This window comes from Haliotis asinina, chromosome 7 (genome assembly GCF_037392515.1).
Source record: "Haliotis asinina isolate JCU_RB_2024 chromosome 7, JCU_Hal_asi_v2, whole genome shotgun sequence".
Classification (NCBI taxonomy): Eukaryota; Metazoa; Mollusca; class Gastropoda; order Lepetellida; family Haliotidae; genus Haliotis; species Haliotis asinina.
The window spans coordinates 58282792-58303762 of NC_090286.1; the positions used below are offsets into that span (position 1 = coordinate 58282792).

Below are 20971 nucleotides of genomic sequence, written 5' to 3' on the forward strand. Positions count from 1 at the left end.
CCCACGTCGCCGCATTTCTCTGTCTCTCTAACAACGGGGACAGCAATGATTTGTTGCTGGGCAACCCGATTGGGGAATCCCTCTTTACTGTTTGCTTAAAGTTTTCATTGTCTGTCGGCGGGTGACACATGGCGTTGTGGTGTTTAAATAGGATGGTTCAGAGTCGCAGAGTGCACACAACTTTCATACTAAAATTAACTTCATTATTTTAAGATGAACCTGCACCAGAATTTGCAGTCTGGACATTCGTATTAGCATTCTTGGAAATTGTATCTGCAGTGTGAAGTTACTTGTTTTATTGATTACTATACATGAGGGTGGTATCCGACTGAAATCAGCTATATACACAGTGATGTGGAAATTAGCTGTAAAGACCGCAACTTGCATTGTTATCTTTAACCTTATAATCACAGGGGCTTGTACAAAAACTGCTATTACATAGTGCTAAGATACCGTCAGTGACAGTATATACATTATATACCTTGTAGGCAGTTTTACAAGCTCTAGACTGATGATTAGTCTTTGAAAAAAAATAATGCTAATGAAAACAAGGAACCACAACCGGGTAACAACCTGTTTGTTTTGTGTAGTTTATTGCTTTACTTTATTGCCGCACTCAGCAATATTCAAGCAATATTGCAGCTGTAAATACTCGAGCCAGGGCAGTCCAGTGATTAACTGCATGAACATTGAGCAATTGGATTACGAAGACATGTCAACCAAGGCAGCAGCCCGACCACCCGATTCTGTTAGTCGCCCCTTACGACAAGCAAGGATTGTTGAGGATCAGTTCTAACCCGGATCCTGTGTAAGAAAGAAAGCCGCCTTGAGAATCTGCAAGCACGTTGAACCTCTAGGCATGCTTCATTTTGAGCTTCTACATAAGATTGCGACTGAACCAAAGGGGAATGTGGTTCAGGAACTGTGATAAAGACTCTCATTATGTCAGACAGTTGGAGTTGAAATTTACTGTTCTGAATAAGTACTGTTGCAGACGTACAAACATTACACCACCATGCTGCATTACCCACAAATACTTACTGTTGCAGACATACAAACATTACACCAACATGCTGCATTACCCACAAATACTTACTGTTGCAGACGTACAAACATTACACCACCATGCTGCATTACCCACAAATACTTACTGTTGCAGACGTACAAACATTACACCACCATGCTGCATTACCCACAAATACTTACTGTTGCAGACGTACAAACATTACACCAACATGCTGCATTACCCACAAATACTTACTGTTGCAGACGTACAAACATTACACCACCATGCTGCATTACCCACAAATACTTACTGTTGCAGACGTACAAACATTACACCACCATGCTGCATTACCCACAAATACTTACTGTTCCAGACATACAAACATTACACCACCATGCTGCATTACCCACAAATACTTACTGTTGCAGACATACAAACATTACACCAACATGCTGCATTACCCACAAATACTTACTGTTGCAGACGTACAAACATTACACCAACATGCTGCATTACCCACAAATACTTACTGTTGCAGACGTACAAACATTACACCAACATGCTGCATTACCCACAAATACTTACTGTTGCAGACATACAAACATTACACCAACATGCTGCATTACCCACAAATACTTACTGTTGCAGACGTACAAACATTACACCACCATGCTGCATTACCCACAAATACTTACTGTTGCAGACGTACAAACATTACACCAACATGCTGCATTACCCACAAATACTTACTGTTGCAGACGTACAAACATTACACCACCATGCTGCATTATCCACAAATACTTACTGTTCCAGACATACAAACATAACACCACCATGCTGCATTACCCACAAATACATACTGTCAATCTGAACCGTACCTATAAACACAAATTTAAATAAAAAATAGAAGAGATGAAAAAAAATCTTTCTTGGCCCCCAGTGCTGTCAATGTATGGTCTTTAGAGTTTGTATCAGGCTTCAATTAGTTTTCGAGAAGTTTCTAGTGAGTTTATTAATACAAGCATGAAAACTTTGCACTTTCATGTGTCAAACTTATACCATTGTTGTCTCCAAATAAGAGCTTTGTTGAACTTTGGGTAACTTTTGTCTTAGTGTCTGAATCAAGCTTCCATTTTCTTGTTACCTTTCTAGTTAGTGTATTGGTACAGGCATGCTTGTATTGAACTTTGGTGTGTTGAAACCACCCATGTCTTGAAGTAAAAAGCTATGAACTTCGGACAACTCAATGAGGGTATGTAGGTCTCTTGAACTTCGACACCAGGGTATGTAGCTGTAATTCCTCTGTTTATAGAACATTCTTTCACTATGGAAAAGTTGTTGCTCGGGCAATAGCGCTAAAATACTGGCCTAATTGTGCTGGTGCAGAACAGCTGCATTAACTTTACACAAGCCTTTGTTTGCCTTAGAGAAAGAGAATAACTTTGAAGTAACTTCTGAACATAGCCTTAGAAATAAATGCAGTTCTTCAATAGTGAACTTAGATTAAGGCTGCACTCAGGAATATTCCTGCTGTATGGTGGCAGTCTCTAAATAATCCAGTGATCAAGAGCATGAGCATTCATGTGTGCCACTGGGAAACAATGACATGTGTCAACCAAGTCAGTGAGGCTCACCACCCGATACCACTGATACCACTAGTCTAGTCACCTCTTTCGACAAGCATATTTTACTGAAGATCAATCCCATGGCGGATTTTCACAGGACTCTTGCTAATGATGTATCTGCAGACTTTCATAGTTATTTAATAAAGTGCTGGGAATGTAGGGTGTTCCATGTGACCACACTTCCTTGTGCTGTTTCACACCCTATCTGTGACAGGATCAGCTGACCAGGAGTTCAAATCCCAGATTGAATAAAGATTATGATCCTGTTTGACATCACTGATAAATGTCTCTCTACATCACCCTCATGGTTGCAATAAGATGCTATCATGGTCAGATGCACCTCAGAGAGCATGTGACAATTTGAAACATTAAATGCAAGCTAACAAACACTTACATCATCAGGATTTGACACATAAAGAACCAAGTTGTCTTCTCTCACGCCAAGTTTAGGTTCCAAGTGGTCTGAAACTCAGATTCCTCCAGGTGAGGCGGCCATTATGACTACCTACAGCATCACATGGCATCAGACTGAGTGAGGATCTAGTCACATGTTTGTGTGGTGGTGGGTGCAGCTGTCCACCCCCAACCCCCCTCTATCAAAAGGACCCCCTCACAATATAAATTGGACAGGTGTGTGGCAGGTAGGAAGATAAACTTTTATTGGTGCACACAAATGAATGTATCCATGGGTGGTCTGTCAATAAAACATGTCATTTAGCGCGAACAAAGAGAGGGATGAGTGTTCAAATGTGTTTATTCATGGTTGAGAATGAAAATTTCCTTCTTAGTCAATAATGATGATGAAGTCAGCAAAGTCATGATGCTAATTTTGGGAGAAGGTAAGTTGTTGACAGCATAATGTTGTCATTAGTTAAGTCACTGATGACATGATAACATGAGATAAGCCATGGTTGACAAAATGTGAACATACGTCCAGATGTTTGAGGCAGTACATCAAGTTTAGCCAACATAGCTGACACTGATATTAAGTCATTATCCTCTAATGTCAGATTAATCACTGATGATATTATTTCAGAGTCTGTCTAGACATTGATGGCAAACATTAAAGTCAGCTTAGTCACTTATGGTGTTAAGTCAATAATACCTCATCCTTGATATCTCCAGGGTATACGTTACCATAAGTCTTCACTATACTCTGGATGCATCTACGGCTCAGCACAATAAATTTATTACCTCCCTTGGCTGGCTTTTTATCCAATCATGTGTCTACGCTGGGAAGTTGAGCGAACCAAACACAACTCGCTTTTGATTTTTAAATTATCTAACCAATAAAACTTGGCAAAACAAACCATGCAGAGGTTTTCTGACAGAGGTCGAAGGAGTTCTTGTATATATTTTTTAAAAGTTTCAAACCTAATAACTTGTCAGTATGATTTCCTGAAAATCTGAGTTGCACTGCTAGCAAACCTTCGCAGTTGAACCCGCTACCTTTGTTGACACTGGCATGCTCAGTTATAACGGCGGCATAGCTGATTGGCTATTGTGAGAAAACGGAACCAGCAAAGGGAGGTAATAAAATTATCGGGCTGAACCGTAGATGCATCCAGGGCGTAGTGGAGACTTAAGGAAATGTATATCCTGGAGATATCGAGGATGATAATACCTCAGAAACTGAGAACATATACACATTAGCTAAGTGACTGACATTATTACTTCATTGATTAGGCTGATGTTGACATAATTTGACCAGTGTCAACCAAAAAAAGATCAGATACCTTGACAATACCAATGTCATCATATACATGCATGTGAACACATCTGAAAGAAGATACACTGTAAATACAATCTGACCATGTGATCTCAAGAAATACAAATGTTTTTATGACATGACAACCATTATTCTTGGCACACTTCGGGAGTAGCACTAGATATCCAGCCTGTTTACTGACTTCTTGCCGTTACTGAGACACTTCCAGTGTGAAAGACTTTCATGTGGTGTTTCCTTGTGTAAGGAAACAAAAGGGGCAAGCCTCATTAGGAATGATGTACTTTACCCCATCATGAACTATGTGAATACCTTTCATAGCAATAGTGCATGGAAGTGCAGCACTTATTCAGCACATGATCCTGTGAGAGTGCCTTCAAGTGCATTTATGTACAAACAAAAGCCACAAAACACCAAGGCAACATATAACGCTTACATCGTGGCAGAGTGATTGGAAGGGGGAATTCCCCCAAAGTGTATATATGCAGCAAAGTTTTAAGTGTTGGTGGTGCACTGCCAGCAGTCAAGTCCTTTATTGTTGACAAGGACTGTATCTGGTATCCTTTATAATTATTCTCGGAAATCAATGAATGGAGACAACTTTTTCCTGCACTCTGCACTCAGAGGCACATCCCTGTGAACAAAAGAACACATGAAAGTGTAACCAAACACTTAGAAAAGGGCATGATAACACCACATACTAGAACACAGCAGAACACTGCATTAGAGTATGGTAGAACATTACACCAGAGTATGGTAGAACATCACACTAGAGTACAGTAGAACTCTACACTATAGTACAGAACTCTACACTATAGTACAGCAGAACACCACACTAGAGTATGGTAGAACACTACAGTACAGAACAACACCACACTAAAGAACAGCAGAAAAAAAGCGCACTAGAGTATGGTAGAACACAACACTACTGTACAGCAGAACACAGCACTAGAGAATGGTAAAACACTATACTATAATACTGCAGAACACCACACGAGTGTATGGCAAAACACTACACTATAGTACAGCAGAACACCAAACTAGAGTACGGTAGACCACAACACTAGAGTATGGTAGAACACTACACTATAGTAGAGCAGAACACTGCACTACAGTATGGTAGAGCACTATACTATAATACAGCAGAACACCACACTACACTATGGTAGACCACAACACTTGAGTATGGTAGAACACCACACATTATTGCAACAGAACCCTCTGCTAGAGTACAATAAACAGAAATACAAAACTTGAGCAAAGAATGTAATAAAAATCAGACAAAAGTAATCTTCACTGACCTACTGTGAGCAAAAGCACTGAAGGGCACTAGGGTATTGATTTTGCTTTATCTTTCATGTGAAGATGAAAGTACTAGTGGATGTCAGCGACACTAAGGAATAAGGTTCACTTATAACAAACAAGCTGCAGCAGATGTGTTATACAGGAAATTACGACGTCATTGTACTTGCCGCGATGCTGATTCAATACAAATTTATCAATATTGGAAAATTATCAGTAATTCACTGCTGCACATTTACATTTGTTTAGACATAAATATCATGACAAAATGAACAAAGTCCTGGAACTCAACCTCCAGGGGGAGAAAAGTTTATATTGAATATTAAATTTATGATTTGAAGATGTTTACTGCTTTAAATATATCTAGACAAACACAACATGAAAATATTGTTAAAATCTAATTATTTTAGATATTTAAATACTTACCTTACCATAGGTCCATAGCATATTACCTCAAGCTTCACTTAGTAGGAGATCTGACAGAGATGAATTGCTATTCAATCTTGAATGGCTACCTCCAATTCGACGACTGTAATGATATGGAAGTATCTGGATCTCCCCACTGCGCATGCGTGCAGACTCCACGAGAGCTTCACTTTCACTTCCCGGTCCAAAGAGTCCGTAGAGGGGAGGAGCATCCAGTGTTGGGATGGACTAACTACACTATGGTAAGGTAAGTATTTAAATATCTAAAATATTTAGATTTTGTAACAATTTTTTTACTCACCTTACCATAGGCCTATAGCATATGGATGCAACAGACAGGATGGTGGTGCAGGACTCAAGAGGACCATTAAATGTCTATCATCACACATATGCCTCGGGGCAGCCGGACCACTACTGATTCACAAACACTGTTCACCGGTCTGCTGCAACAATCTCTCCGGAAGGTCAACTGGAACCGGAATCAGAGCAGTAAGTCACGTACTAACCACCGAAGGGGCACGGTACATTATCTCATGTAAGTACAAGGCCCCCATAGACCAAGGTAGGTAAGATCGTACCTTATAGGGCGGAAGGACACATGAGCTGCTATGCAACCACCAATGGTCCGAAAGACTGCAGCCCCTCCACATCTTCCACCGCCAAGTCCTGCAAGTAATGGCTACCAAACACTGTACAAGACCGCCAGAAGCATTCAGCCATGATGTCGGGAACAGTACAGTTTTTTTGCAGAGCCATTGTTGATGCTAGCGGTCGAATGTCGTGCAGGTGGTTAGACGACGGGTGCAGAAGATTCGTAATCCGCCTGGATGGTCTGCCTCAAGCATACAGCTACTGTGTTCCTGGTGACTTCCCCTCTAGCAGTCTTGGAAAAGGGCAGGAACAACCTCTTCCTAATTTCCTGATGAGGAGAGGACTTCCTCACATATAATCTGAGGGCCCAAACCGGACAGAGTTACTGCTCTTCCCAATCCTCTGGTCCGATGATGGCAGCAAGAGTGGGGATGGCGAATAACCTTGACCTGGCAGCTGGTTCTTCGCCAGGAAGAAACAGCGCCAACAGAAACACCGTCTTCCTCATTAAGTTCTCAAGCGATGCCCTGTCCAGCGTCTCATAGGGGCGACCTCTCAAGCGCTGTGGCAGTCCCAATGGTACTGCCCTTGAGTTTCCTCACTGTAAATAACGCAAAAACTGTGCCAGGAACTAGGGTGACGCTAAAAACGGTTGTCCACCACCACAGGTATTGAGGCAGATGTACCGGAAGCAACAGGTACATTGGCTGTCGAACATGAACATCAGAAACTTCCTGTGAAACGGGTAGATGGGGACGTGCAGATACGCATCCTGTAAGTCGGGACTGCACAACCACGTTCCCGGGATCAACTCGAGGCACAGCTGTTCCAGAGACACCATCTTGAAGTGAGGAGGCTCCATCAAGTAACAATCATTGAACGCTGCCATGTCGTGGATCATGCGTACCTTGTCGGAGTCTTTCTTGGGAATGAGGAAGACCGGAGAGTAGAACCCTGGTGAGTGGTGTGGGTCCAACACTTCCTCGATAGTGCACTTCCCCAGTAACACCTTGATGTTGTCTGCCAGTAACTCGCGCTGCGACTCTGGATACACCCGCGCCAACGGTTGAGACATCAATGGTGGAGGTTGTATGACCGGTAGTTTGTAGCCCCTCGTTAGGATTGTGGTAATGTAAGGATCTTTGAGGATGGACCAGTTCCTCCAAAAGATGCCCAGTCTCCCGCCTACCGGTGTAGGGCAAACTGGCACGGCTGGGGGGGCAGTCGTGACAGGTGATGCCCTCAATGTCTTGAATAGGGGCGCTTCCCCTTCCCTCTGCCAGGGTTGACGGGGGCGTCCCTGGTTGAGTCTGTAGGCTTGCGACGATTGACTGCCACGTTGTCCTGGCCACGATCTCTGGCAAAGGCGGATCTGACAGATTCCCTCCTTGGGACGTAGTGTTTCTTCACGAAAGGCAGAAGATATGGCCTCGAATGCTGACGACACCTCGGTGTTAGTTAGCTCCGTGTGTTCCTTATTAACCTCCAGGATAGCATTTCTGAAGAAGGCCTCTGAGGAAAAAAAGAGTTATGAGCCGCTGCTTGAACTAAAAAGTCCATCCTACGCACCACTGTTGTCATAGCTTACGCTGTACGGACATGCCCCAACAGGTCGTGAAGCACCTTGCCCTGCCACTGGAATAACGACGTCAAATGCTCCAACCAAGACTTGTTAACTTCAGTTAAATCAGTCGCCGCTGACATTGATGACGCTGGCGCCGAGACCTGCTTCAGGATATGTATCAATCGCTTGCATTCTGGAATCACATACTTTACATCTGGAGTTGGAGGATGATCTCTTAATGGCCTCATCAAACGCCGCCCAAGAGTTCGCAAACTCAAGACTGTGAACTTTATAGTCCCGGTTTTTTTACCTGGGTGCCGTAATAGTGGAATTTAACGACAATTTGGCAAAGTCCTCATTCAAGCAGGATATGGCATCGGCCACCATAGGATGTGGTGGAATCATCAACTCAGCATCAACTCTGATAGCCCTGGCGCTGTCCACACCTGATGACAGGCAATCTGAGAGTCTGACGGTGAACCAATCATATATTGCAGAAAGTGGCACGTACGAGCCTTCTTCATTCTCCACATGGGCAGGGTCTTCCTCATAAATGGGGGAAAAATACTGCTCGTCATCCACATCGCAAGATACGTCGAACTTGTGCTCCGACGCCTGCTTCCTGTGCGCGGACTGCCTGGCTCTATGAAGTGACGACGACCGGGATCATGACTGCTTGCCCCTTCTCCTACGACGCAGAGATCTGGCCTGATGCTCCGGAGATCTAGAGGAAGATCGGCAAAGTCGACACAAGCTTGACAAGCTGCTCTGGGGGCTTTGATCTGGATCTGGATCTGGATCTTCTCACGCCTGTGCTTTCTGCTCTCACTCTTCTAGAACGCTCCTCGACCAGCTGCCTCTGTGCATCTTCATCTCTAGTGCTGCTGACAGTAGTGGCGCCTCTAGGCACTCCATACAGCGATGCGCCCAACCCTGGCACTGATCTCATCAAGACCTGCGCTCCTGCTGATTGAGATGCACCCATAGGCACCGGCGCAGGTAAACGGATGTTCTCTCTTGGCGTCGCTGCAAAGTCTGGGACCAAAGGTCGAGCACTAGTATTAGGCGCCGTCGGCTCCTGGGATGTGCCCGACGTCATTGAAGGGGTAGGTACTAACAATGATCGTAGAATCCATTGTACCTGGCCTTGACAAGTCCACCCAGGCCATCCCCCAGCCTGGGTAGTTGGCATCGGTATCAGCGTCTGCGTTGGTATCCGCGTTGGCATCAACATCGGCATCAGTGTCTGCATCAGTGTCTGCATCAGCGTTGACTCCATCAGTTGAAGCATCAGATGCCATCCCCGGCACCTCCAGCACTGGCTGTAATTCCGGTGTACAACGCGCCGACAATCTGGATCCTCATGAGGATGCAGGTGAACGGGACATCTTGCATAAATTCTGCGTTTTCCTCTTCCTATCCACAGCCAGGGAAACTTTAAACTCTGCACTTGTCAAACTCGTACACGCCGCACTATGCTGCTCAAGGGTGCATGACACCGTAGCACAATCCGGACGCCAGGGGTGAGGATCCTTGCCGGACTAATAAAATGAATAATACAATACAATAAATATAAATATAAAACATCCCTTACCACGTAATGGACTGCTCCACTCGCACGTGCAGCAGCAGCTTTGCAAATGACAAGTGAAATGGCTGCCCCTCTGACAGAGACAGCAAAATTACACTAGATACAGCAACATGTGACAAAAAATGAAACACAAAAACTTAGATACGGCGGAAGAAACATCAACAGAAACCAATCCGCCGACAAACAAAACTGATCCACATAAAATTACGGAAGCAATATCGAAAATAGGAGACACATGATCGTGTCTTGTACGAGGTAGCCAACAAGTATATGATAGCGAATTTATAAGCTATAATCGACACAAAGATTGAAAAATATTACCTACCCCAGCACCACGAACTTATAACAGGAATAACAGTAAAAGTGCAGTAAATCAAACTTTATTAGCTGTAAAAAGGTAGCAACTCAAACACGTCTAGACAAGATGACGCTTGAAGTAAAAGTGAAGTTCTCGTGGAGTCTGCGCAAATGCACAGTGGGGAGATCCAGATACTTCCATATCATTACAGTTGTCAAAACTTGAGGTAGTCATTCAAGATTGAATAGCAATTCAACTCTGTCAGATCTCCTACTAAGCGAAGCTTGAGGTAATACGCTATAGACCTATGGTATGGTAAGTAAAACATTAACTTAATTATTTAGCAATATATTGATATATTGAGATAATTTTGAAATATCTCAACATCAAACTTTCCAATATGTGACACCCTCACTGGCACTCTAAGTGTTCATTTAGAAACAAACTGTTTTTATTTGTCAGTTGTAGTGTGTCTAGTTTGCCGTGAAGGTCCAGGCTAGAAAAGGCCTTCATCAACCATGCTTGCCATAAAAGGCAACTATGCTTGTTGCAAGAGGCAACTACGGGATTGGGTGGTCAGGATTGCTGACTTGGTTGACACATGTCATTGGTTCCCAATTACACAGATGGATGCTGATGCTGTTGGTCATTGGATGTCAAGTCTACACTCGATTATTTACTTACTGCCGCCATATAGCTGGAAGATTGCTAAGTGTGGCATAAAACTAAACTCACTCGCTAATCAGAGTTAACACTTCTTCAGGCAATATAACAATTCTCACATCTCAATTTGTCCTTTCTTCAGCCCAGCTCAGTAAACTTACATTAGATGGGTACCAAACACGTTGACAATTCTGTATATGGATGTTTTAAGGGTCGAGTGTAGTTGGTGGCGGAGAGGGGCATCGCTGGGGTATGGTGACACCTTCTGTGTCCGACGACTTGAACTGGAACTCAGCTTAAAGTGCTTCTCAACATTCTAAAAATAGAGCAAGAAGTTGAAAATATCCATCCATATCACATGAGCAGTGGTTGTTGTCTTCCACAGTATTGGGACAGGCATAGTACTGGGAGATGGAGCGACAAAGTACAGTATTGAGAGATGGGGAGGCAGTGCTGGAACATGGAGAGACACAGTAATGAGTGATGGGGTACTGGGACATGGAGAGAGAGTACTGGGCAAGAGGAATATAATACTGGGTGATGGGGAGACAGAGTACTGGGAAATGGAGAGACAGTACTGGGAGATGGGGAGACAGTAGTGAGAGATGGAGAGACATAGTGCTGGAACATGGAGAGACATTGTACTGGGAAATGGGAGACATAGCCCTGGGACATGGGAAGACAGTACTGGGAGAGAAGGAGACAGTAGTGGGTGATGGGGAGACTCAGTACTGGAAGATGGAGAGACACAGTTCTGGGCGAGAGGGAGACAGTACTGACACAATATTGGGAGATGGGGAGACAGTACTGGGAGATGGGAGACATAGTACTGGGAAATGGGGAGAGCCAGTATTGGGAGATGGGGAGACATTGTACTGGGGAAAGGGAGACAGTACTGGGTGATGAGGAGACACGGTACTGGGTGATGGGTGACACAATACTGGGAGATGTGGAGACACAGTCCTGGGTGATGGGGATCACCTTGTACAACCTCCTACAGTAAACTGTTTCATAGCACCCTATTTCTTGATTTACAGTTGCATCACTCGCTGAACATCAATGGTGGAAACATAGCACTTATGTTTTTCAAGGGATATAATGTTTCAGTTTGACTCACAAATAAGCAGCGACACAGCATTGTTCGCAATGTCTGCATTGCCACAATACATATAAATGTAGAATGAATGAATGAATGTTTGTTATGAATGAAACAGTAGATCCATCACAACATGACCTAATTGACAGATCAAATCGTTAGAATCTGAGGTCAAGTCGTTACAAGACAGGTATACGCAATACAACACTTGATACTAACATGCAACTACCCATACGTTGACCATGTGTGTTATAAGAGGAGAGAGACGGTAATGGGACATTTTACCTCATGTAGGTTCAGCAGGCTGGCTAGTATGGCGGGAAGGGAACGCTGCACAATGCCAAACTTGTCTTCTGTGAAGGATGCTGCCACCAGATATGACAGTGCTGTGAACACACATCAGTTGTGAAATACAGAAACAAGGAATTCATTAGTTGATATTTATCATCATGTGGGGGAGATTGCATGCTCTGTGATTGACTTTTGGGGACCTTTGAGAAATTGTCTGGATTAACTGTTCATCCAGCAGGCAAGATGAATATTTAAATATGTTGACATGACACGGTATTTCTTAAATCAGCAAACACAAATTTGTCTACTTCAGTTTTGACAGAAGAATGATTCAATGGAACCTGTAACGGACAGTCTGGATACTGAGCCACTGGTCCATGAATCCCATGGACATGCCAGTGATACTCTAGATATGTGCAATCAAGTGTTTTGTTTCTGTAAATACTTGAGGTTTGTTGACAAGATAGTCATAATGACTTACCATCAATGGCCCAGATTTGTTTCTGGGAGTTAGCAAACAACTGCCTGCTTTTAGCATCTGGCAGTTGACGGAAGAAGAAGCCAATGAGGGGTTTCTGGGCCAGGAAGGAAGTAACCTGCAAAACAGCAAGATGTCAATAGAAGGTGTTTAATCATGGGTTGTTGTGCAACACTCCAATCAACAATATTCCAACAATATCAAGAAACTTTCATCATAGCATACAACATGAGTGGCTCCAGAAGCCTGCTTTTCTTAAAGTATTCCTCCTACATAAATCTGACACAACTTCAACCAAACAGAGTCATTAGAATATGACATATCCCCCTGGCCCCAAAATATTTGAAAGGGCAAATCATCTGACAGTTACCTGGTGTCTTTTTTCAGACTAAATTCAAATCACTTCCATGGAAATCATGAAAAATATAAACAGCAATAGGCACCACTTCAAGATCTGTCTCATATATTTGCCAAAATCTCTTGAAAGATATCAAAATTGTTCCAGAAACAAAGCCCATCCCTCCCTTTTGAGTGTAAGCCTGAATCGTTTTCCTGGAAAACTGGGCAAAATATAAATGACCAAAATCTGCAAATAGCAAAAGACACCACTTTGGGATTAGACTCACACATCTGCCAAGATTTGCTGTAAGATACTAGTATTAAGAAGTTTTTGAGCTATGCTCTGGAAACGAAGCCCATCCCTCGCTAATGAGACTGAATTGTTTCCATTGAAACCAAGAAAACAATATACCACAAGAGCCTGTAAATAGCAAAATACTCAAAGTTTGGTTCTGACTGAAATATCTAGCAAGTTTTGCAGAAAAATGTTGAACAGTTTTTGAGTTACACTCCGGAAACAAAGCCCACCCCATTAGAATAAGTCTAAAAGGTTTCCATGTAAACCAAGAAAACTAAAAATGCCAAAAATCTGTAAAAAGCAAAAGACACAACCATAGCTCCAGCTTGTTATGTCTGCCAATTTTGGTCTAAAAATATTGAAAGGTTTTAGAGTAATGCTCCAGAAACAAACTGATTACAGACGGATGGACAGACGAGGCGACAATTATATCCCATGACATGCCGGGAGGTATTATTTTATCACTTGAACATGCACCCATGAGCCTCTTTCATTCACAAGATTATGGCTAGTATTGATATTAATTGGGTTGATAAAATAAAAAAATACCTGATGTTGAAAGATGATTAAGGCAGTGACTAGCTGACACAAAATATTATTCACATTAATTTGTTTCATATGAGGATGTTCTTGGGCAACCTGGGTCCCGTTTCACAAAGGTCTCTTAAGCCTAATATGTCGTAACTTAACTTGTAGCATTGGTACCTCCTATACTGTAACCTAGGAAGTAGTAATGCTACGAGAAAAGTTATGAGACCTTGGGCTTACAATAGTTTTGTGAAACAGGGCTCTGATCACTACCTAACAACATAGCATATGTGAAATCTCTTGCATTTGATATCCTGATGATGGGGCTAGAACCTGGTCCGAAGAAACTTTATGTCTCAGAGACACTGTTTAAGTACTTGTTCTGAAGGTATTTTATATCCTTGGCAAATGAAGTCTCAATGTGATGTGACCCTGATGGCAGTGTTTGCACCTTACCTTGTCTGTCCAGGGCGTTGATGGAGTTGGTGCTGGTGTAGTTAACCTGCCCTCCCCTTCTTTTGGCCCTGGGGAAGCATAACATTACTGGAACTGCTTACATTGTTTTTGTTGTAAAACACTTCTATTAAATAACCATATTTTTCTCTCTTCAACATATTGCCAGTCAGTTTAAGGAATAACAACACCCAAAATATTTTCATTGAGGTAAAATCTGAAATGCTTAGATGATAATGGAACAATTAAAATCGTAACAATATACGACAAATTTCAAAGCAGATACTCCTCACAAGTTCAAAGGTAGGAATATATTCTAAACCCCAAATAAATGGTAGTGTTAACCTGGTGTCTGCATAGTGCAGTAAGGGAGGATACACTGACAACACTACCCCTTGAGTTGTGTGAGCCTATCCAAGTGTTAGTGCCTGCTGTGTGTACATACCTGTGAAAGTTGCATTAACCCCTGCACTGTTGCGGTACCGCAAGGTGGACCCTTCTCCTGTAAACAGAGCAGTAGACAGACAGTCTAACCAGGTGGAGTGAGAGGTGTTTAATGCCATATTTAACAGTATTCAAGTTATATTGCATCACATCTGTATCATGTAAAAAGAAAGATCCAAGTGATGCAGGTCTGAGATGTCTACTGATTCAGAGAATCCAGTAACCATGGGTATGCGGCTGTCAAACCAGTAATCCCACAATCATATGTGCCTTCAGTGACCAAGGGACACAACTCTTTGCCCAGGACTGTACCACCTGAGCCAGTTGGCTACCTGTACCATAGCCATGTATCTACGATACATTCTTGAATGCATAATTTAACATACAAGGGTAATCTGGTCAGATGATCCAAAAATGCAGACAACCTGTTACCGTAATTCAGCTGAATCTGTCCAGGTTGTCAAAGGTAACTCTGTGACTTGACTGACAGTAATCAGCTTCTGAGACTTTCTGGGTAGATTATGGTATTGTACCCATACAATTTGGAAGATTGCTCACAAAATGTGGCCCAACTTAGTCTCCGACCTTGCTGCAATTAGTCTGATTCTGTTGGGGTTTGTGGTCATACTGGTGTGCAACACAGAGGATGTTTGTGGTCTTCCTGCAACCACCACAGGGAGGATATGTTGTCTCACCTGCATCTGACACAGACGGGGGCTTGTGGGCAACCCCTGCCATAGCACTCCAGTTGGACTCCTGCACCTGTGTTGTGAGAAGGTCAATGTCCCCTAAGCAGGCTGCAGACAACTTGTTCCAGGTGTGTGGGTGGCCGCCTGTAGGTAAAGGTTGACACTATATCAGATTACCATTGTAACAAATTAACAAAAAGTAGGAAGATAAGTTTAACAATTTCTGTCTTCAAATTAATTTAGAAAGATCTGAATTTCCCATTCAGTCAGAAGAACATTCATTTACAACAAGAATGTGTTACCTGGCTGACTGAGACTGAGCACCTGCCTCCGTCGTACAGGTGAAAATCTGGCCAGGTGTAGCAGATCCAGGTAACCCAGATGCTGTAACAAACATAACATGAAACATCATAGGTGGATGTCTGAATGATACATAGAGATTATTCCCAGGGAATGATATTAGTATCTGTTAAAATTGCTAAAATTGCGGATTATTGTGTATTTTTGGATTGTGTTACAGGTAAGGATTATGGTAAATGATTTCAGGTTATTTCAGGCAGATTATTATTGTAATGTGAGCCCAGGGCCCTGCAAGTTTCTTCACCTTGTGTATTATGTATTATTTACGTACCTGAGGCAAAGGATGTTACCTCCAGTTGCTTACTAAAGCAGCTGTAGCAAGGCCATGTTTACCAAATGTACCTGCAGCAGGGTTTTTGAAGTTATGGGGAGTTATCTCCCCTTGTTTACTAAATTCACCTGAAGAGAATGTACCTGCAACAAGGCCTTATTCTGGCAGGAAACAGCTGAAAGCAGGCTCTTGTTCTTGTAGCTGTCAAAGGCACTGTCCACTGGGAACTCCAGCCTCTGAAACCAAGACCTATGGTCAGTAATAATGTTCCAAACATTATGCAGAGATTGCAGCAATGCTGGCATGATTGAACATTGGAGGAAAACTGTGAATTTCTTGCTGTAAGATGGCCAGAATGACTACAGAGAGTGGCTGAAGGAGCTACTACATGGTTCTGTTATAAGAATATACACTCTATCTCACAAACAAACATAGTACTGACACTGTTGCAGGAATTATGACACATATAAGTACATACCAACTAAATGTCTCTAATGTACACTGTATTTTTGCCTTATGATTTACCTTCAGAAATATGCAATACAAAATAAACATGAAAATAAATGTGCATGAAAATTCACTAAAAAACTGGGATTGAAATTCACAACAAAAGATTTCTGACTTTCATTAAGTCATTAAATTGTGGTGCCTGAGGTGATTCAGACGATCCATGCCACCCCCTTGCCCAAGATGAAGAGAAGGATGTACAGTTACACAATATACTGCTGACAGATGAATGAATTATCATTTCCTCAAGGATTTCAGAGAAAGCAAGGGTTATGATTAGGCCATAAAGTCACATGAGCAGTCATATTTTTCACCTATACACACCACGGCAATACAAATGATGAGTATGACATATTCTGAACAGTGAGTTTTCTGCGATCAGAACAACAGCCCCCCATGTCAACCAGTTCATCTGTACTCTTCAAAACCAGCTTAATGAACTTATAAAACATATTGTGTGCACATGACACTTGGCACCAAAACAGGACAAGTTGGATTGGGCTAATGAGAACTCCTGACCTCTGTATGGTAGACTCGGTAGAGGAGAACAGAGAGACTCCAAGTGTAGTTGAGGAAGCACCCTAGCAGCAACACCTGGATGGCCACACCCACATCCAGGAGACCCCACACAGTGTCCAGGGGCTGAGCATCTGGGCTGAAGCACCAGACAGAAAATACATCATTACATGTTCATCACCTGCATATGTTGCGTTGACTGTTCATCTGCTCATTATTGTTTTCTTAGTGATCGTTATGATCATGCCCTGATGCTCAGGTAAGATAGATAGAACACTTAAAGTCATGTAAGTAAAAGTAAACAAACACACAAAATCTATCCTCACCTTATCCCTGGCAAAAATAGTTTCTCCTGTCATTCAACTAAACACTATAATATTCGAAGAGGTGAAACATGGTATAGCCTAAATCACAGCACCATAACATCTTCACTTGTCAGGTTGACTTGGTAATTTCTGCTCAGATTTTCACACAAAATGTCAAACAGAACTCCCAGACCCCACCAGAAATATGAATGGTTGATTTGAGACTGTTCCTACCTTAACATAAGATTCAAGCTGTGTAGGATCCATCCTCTGGGTATGTGGCCTGGAAACAGTGGTACACATGGATCAAACATGAGTGATGCCAAAAATGCAATTTTCTGAATAATATTGATATTTTATACTTATCCTGACTCATGCTTATAATGTTTATCTCCTCCCTTTATGTGAAGATAGTGGAACGCTTGAAATCCCTTGAAGTTCCCTTGTAATTGAAGCGAACATACATTACACTCACCCACCAGAAGCCTCCCTTTCCCACCAATACGGTCACATGACCAGCCATGCTTGTCACTCTGTCCAAAGTCTCATAAGCCCAACACAAAAATTACTGTGAATTTGGCATGCCTGGGAAAGGCGGCTGGGAGGGCTTGACACCATGAGTCAGGATAAGTATAAAATATTGATTATATTTAGAAAATTACATATTTACCTTATCCTGACTCATGCTAATTATGCCTACAGAATCCGATGGAAACGGCAGTGGCTCAGACCATGATGGATTCTGACCCACATATGCCATATAAGTATGTCCTTCGGGAACTTTAACAGCGATAGTTACTAGTAAGTCCTGTTCTTCCGATATTCATCTTGTGAAATGGGGGATAACATCCAGTCAAACTTGTCTTTTCTTGATGCATTCGCTGACTGGAATGTGATGATATATAGATCAGCTAATGTCCTGCTGATGTCTATTGCAACTGTATGTCAAAATTTCCATCAAGACCAGTCGCGAATCTTTTTCATGCACACGTATCTTCATTATGAATATATAATCAGTCATGTTAGCCTGTTCAAGACATGCGCACTAACTCTCAACCATTATACTCTGCAGAGTGTCTTGGTCTCAAGAAGTCACATGATAAAAAGGTGAGTGAAAGTCAGTGAATTGGTGGAACCATTAGTTGTTGTGCGACAACAAATGGCTCAAACTGGTGAATCTCATCCATACAGAGATAGTGCTGTGGGATACTTACATAGGTGTCCTAGTAAATAATGGGATGAATAGGCATTTGAAACGTTAGGTAGGCTCTTCCACTCTGGCAGTTGTAGTGTTGGTTGTCCTGGTTCCTCACTGGCCAATAAGGCCTGACCAAAATCAGTTGTATCAGCGTCATCTGTTTTCTTTTTGATGACTTTTGGCAGTAGTACTCGAGGGAGGAATGTGTAAGTGTTCAGCACTTCCCACGAGATGATGAGAGTGTCTGTTACCTACGCTAACGGATCCGACACTTGAGATACGAATGTTGGTATCTGCTTTTTGAACCTTGAGGCAAATAACTTTGTTTGTGGAGATCCGAATGTCAGACTGATGAGTTAGAACGCCTCTCAATGTAGCATTCATTCTGTTGGAGATGGCTGTAAAGGGAGTGACAGCTTGTTGGCCATGCAGCTGCACACACCTGGGATGTGATATGCCTTTATCTGGTGGTTTGAGACGTCGACAATGTTGAGAAATGTTGAATGCCGTCGTCCAGGTAAAGGGTGCTGCGAAGTCCCTGCTGATGTAGGTAGATAACAATGGGCTTGGTGACCTGAGTAAATGGCCACGGGGCTGAAGATATTCCAAACTGTAGGACCATCCACTGGTATTGCTAACTGTTGAATAGGAAGCGCAAATATGTTCGGATGTTTTGGAATGTGCAGGTAGGCATCCTGTAGATCAATGCTGGCTGGGTAATCTGCTGTAGGATGAGATGCCACAGCTGTGGTAGATGGATCATTCCGGTTTCAGTATATAATCTTTGTTGAACTCCTTCATGTTGTATAGGAGTCAAAACTTTTCCTTTCAGTTTTTCTTAGGTAGAAGAAAGATTAGGGATTAGAATCCTGGTGTAAGTCGATCCAGATGTAGTTTTTTCACTGCCCCTGTCTCTAGTAGAGATGATATGGCATCGGCTAGCTTGTCTTGATGATCCCTGGTGTACCCTGTAGCAGAATCTTGTAGCCATCTTGTAGGATGCTCATGGCGTAATCATTGTTGAGAAATCCCTAATTTTTCCAGTAGCGTTGTAGACGTCCACCCACTTGTGAAGGTTGTATGGGAACTGCTGGGGTGGAAGACTCCAGTTGTTCAACATGTTCCTCCTTTAGTGTCCTGTTCCATGGGAATCATCTCCTTCGCCCAGTTGAGCGATGAGAAGAGATCTTACTGCAGCGAGCATTGCACTTTTTGCCTCTCACTCTCTGGACCTCGGAGAACTAAGATGTCTGTAAGAGGACAGTACTCAAAGTGTTGATCAACTATATCATCATTACTTCCCTAGAGTCCTGGGTGACAGATTCAGGGACGTCCTTGATTACTGTTGATGCTGACCAGGCTGCCCGATACAAGGGCTTAGTAAAGCTGTCCTCCCAAGAAAACGCTGATAATAAAGCGTGCCTACGATGCCTCCTCTACATCAAACGGACCTAGCGCAGCCGATGAACCATCACAAAAGGTGACTGTTGTTGTAACTGCTGACTGGCGTTTTTGTTCCTCTTCAAAACGGCGATCCATCAGGTTCATCATAAGAGTGGTGAACTGTTGCATGAAGAGGCTGGTGTCCAGTGACTGCGGTGCATGCAGTGGCAGTTAATTTGCAGAAGCTTCTGATGTGTTGAGGGTAGATGTTGTAGATGTCTGCGTAGACAGCAGACTCTCTGCAGGTTGCAGCGTTGTTGTCGACATAGTTGTTGAAGGTCTAGCGGACACTGAACATTGATCAGGAGTGCTGATGATCTGTACTTCAGGAAGAAGTAGTGGAGGTTCGTTGTAGATGTGATGTTTGTCAGGAAGAACAATCTGATTGCTGAAGGACTTCGTAGAAGTCATAGTGTGTAGTTTCAGGGCTGATCAAATAGTGGAAGACTTAGTGTTAGACAATGACGATGATTTCAACTTCTTAGGTTGAGATGATTCTGATTCTGACATCTTCTGAGACCTAGACGAAATCCCGCTGGTACGTCAGGCTGATCACTAAAATCATGAATGTCAGCTGTGATCTACATACCGTTACAACTCAGCTATTACTAGATGCAGGATCAGCTAATTTGTTAGACATGACTTTAGAGAACCTACATTGTTTGTCCTTAGCACACCTTTGAACAGTATATAGATATAATGCAAATTCTAAATTGGATACTTTCTTACACAGTTCTCACTGAACAGTGGAAGAACAAATAGGTTTGCATGATTTCATCAACAGGAAAGGGAGGCTTCTGGTGTGTGAGTGTATTGTATGTCTGCTTCAATTAGAAGGGAACTTCAAGGGATTTCAAGTGTTCCACTATCTTCACATAGAGGGAGGAGATAAGCATAAGCATGAGTCAAGATAAGTATAAAATATCATAAAAATGACCACAATAGGCTACTAGTACAGAGCAC

At 42.6% G+C, this 20971-nt stretch overlaps 1 protein-coding gene across 2 annotated transcripts in view; it reads right to left on the minus strand.

The window, feature by feature from the left end:
* Window positions 1–3266: 3266 nt before the first annotated feature.
* The window catches only part of LOC137290343 (nucleoporin NDC1-like), a 32515-nt gene continuing 14810 nt past the window's right edge, over window positions 3267–20971 (minus strand). Inside the window, exons 7-18 of one of the 2 annotated variants that reach the window (XR_010957205.1) lie at window positions 17602–17650; window positions 17066–17201; window positions 16183–16275; window positions 15711–15792; window positions 15415–15552; window positions 14721–14777; window positions 14279–14346; window positions 12661–12775; window positions 12174–12274; window positions 10954–11108; window positions 4256–4991; window positions 3368–3825 (exon numbers count right to left, since the gene is read on the minus strand). Coding sequence is in view for 1 of the 2 variants with exons in the window: in XM_067821194.1 (XP_067677295.1) it covers window positions 4928–4991; window positions 10954–11108; window positions 12174–12274; window positions 12661–12775; window positions 14279–14346; window positions 14721–14777; window positions 15415–15552; window positions 15711–15792; window positions 16183–16275; window positions 17066–17201; window positions 17602–17650 (1058 nt within the window). In the remaining variant the exon portion in view is untranslated. Of the gene's footprint in view, window positions 4992–10953; window positions 11109–12173; window positions 12275–12660; window positions 12776–14278; window positions 14347–14720; window positions 14778–15414; window positions 15553–15710; window positions 15793–16182; window positions 16276–17065; window positions 17202–17601; window positions 17651–20971 lie in introns of both variants that reach the window. The other variant, XM_067821194.1, reaches the window with a different exon arrangement.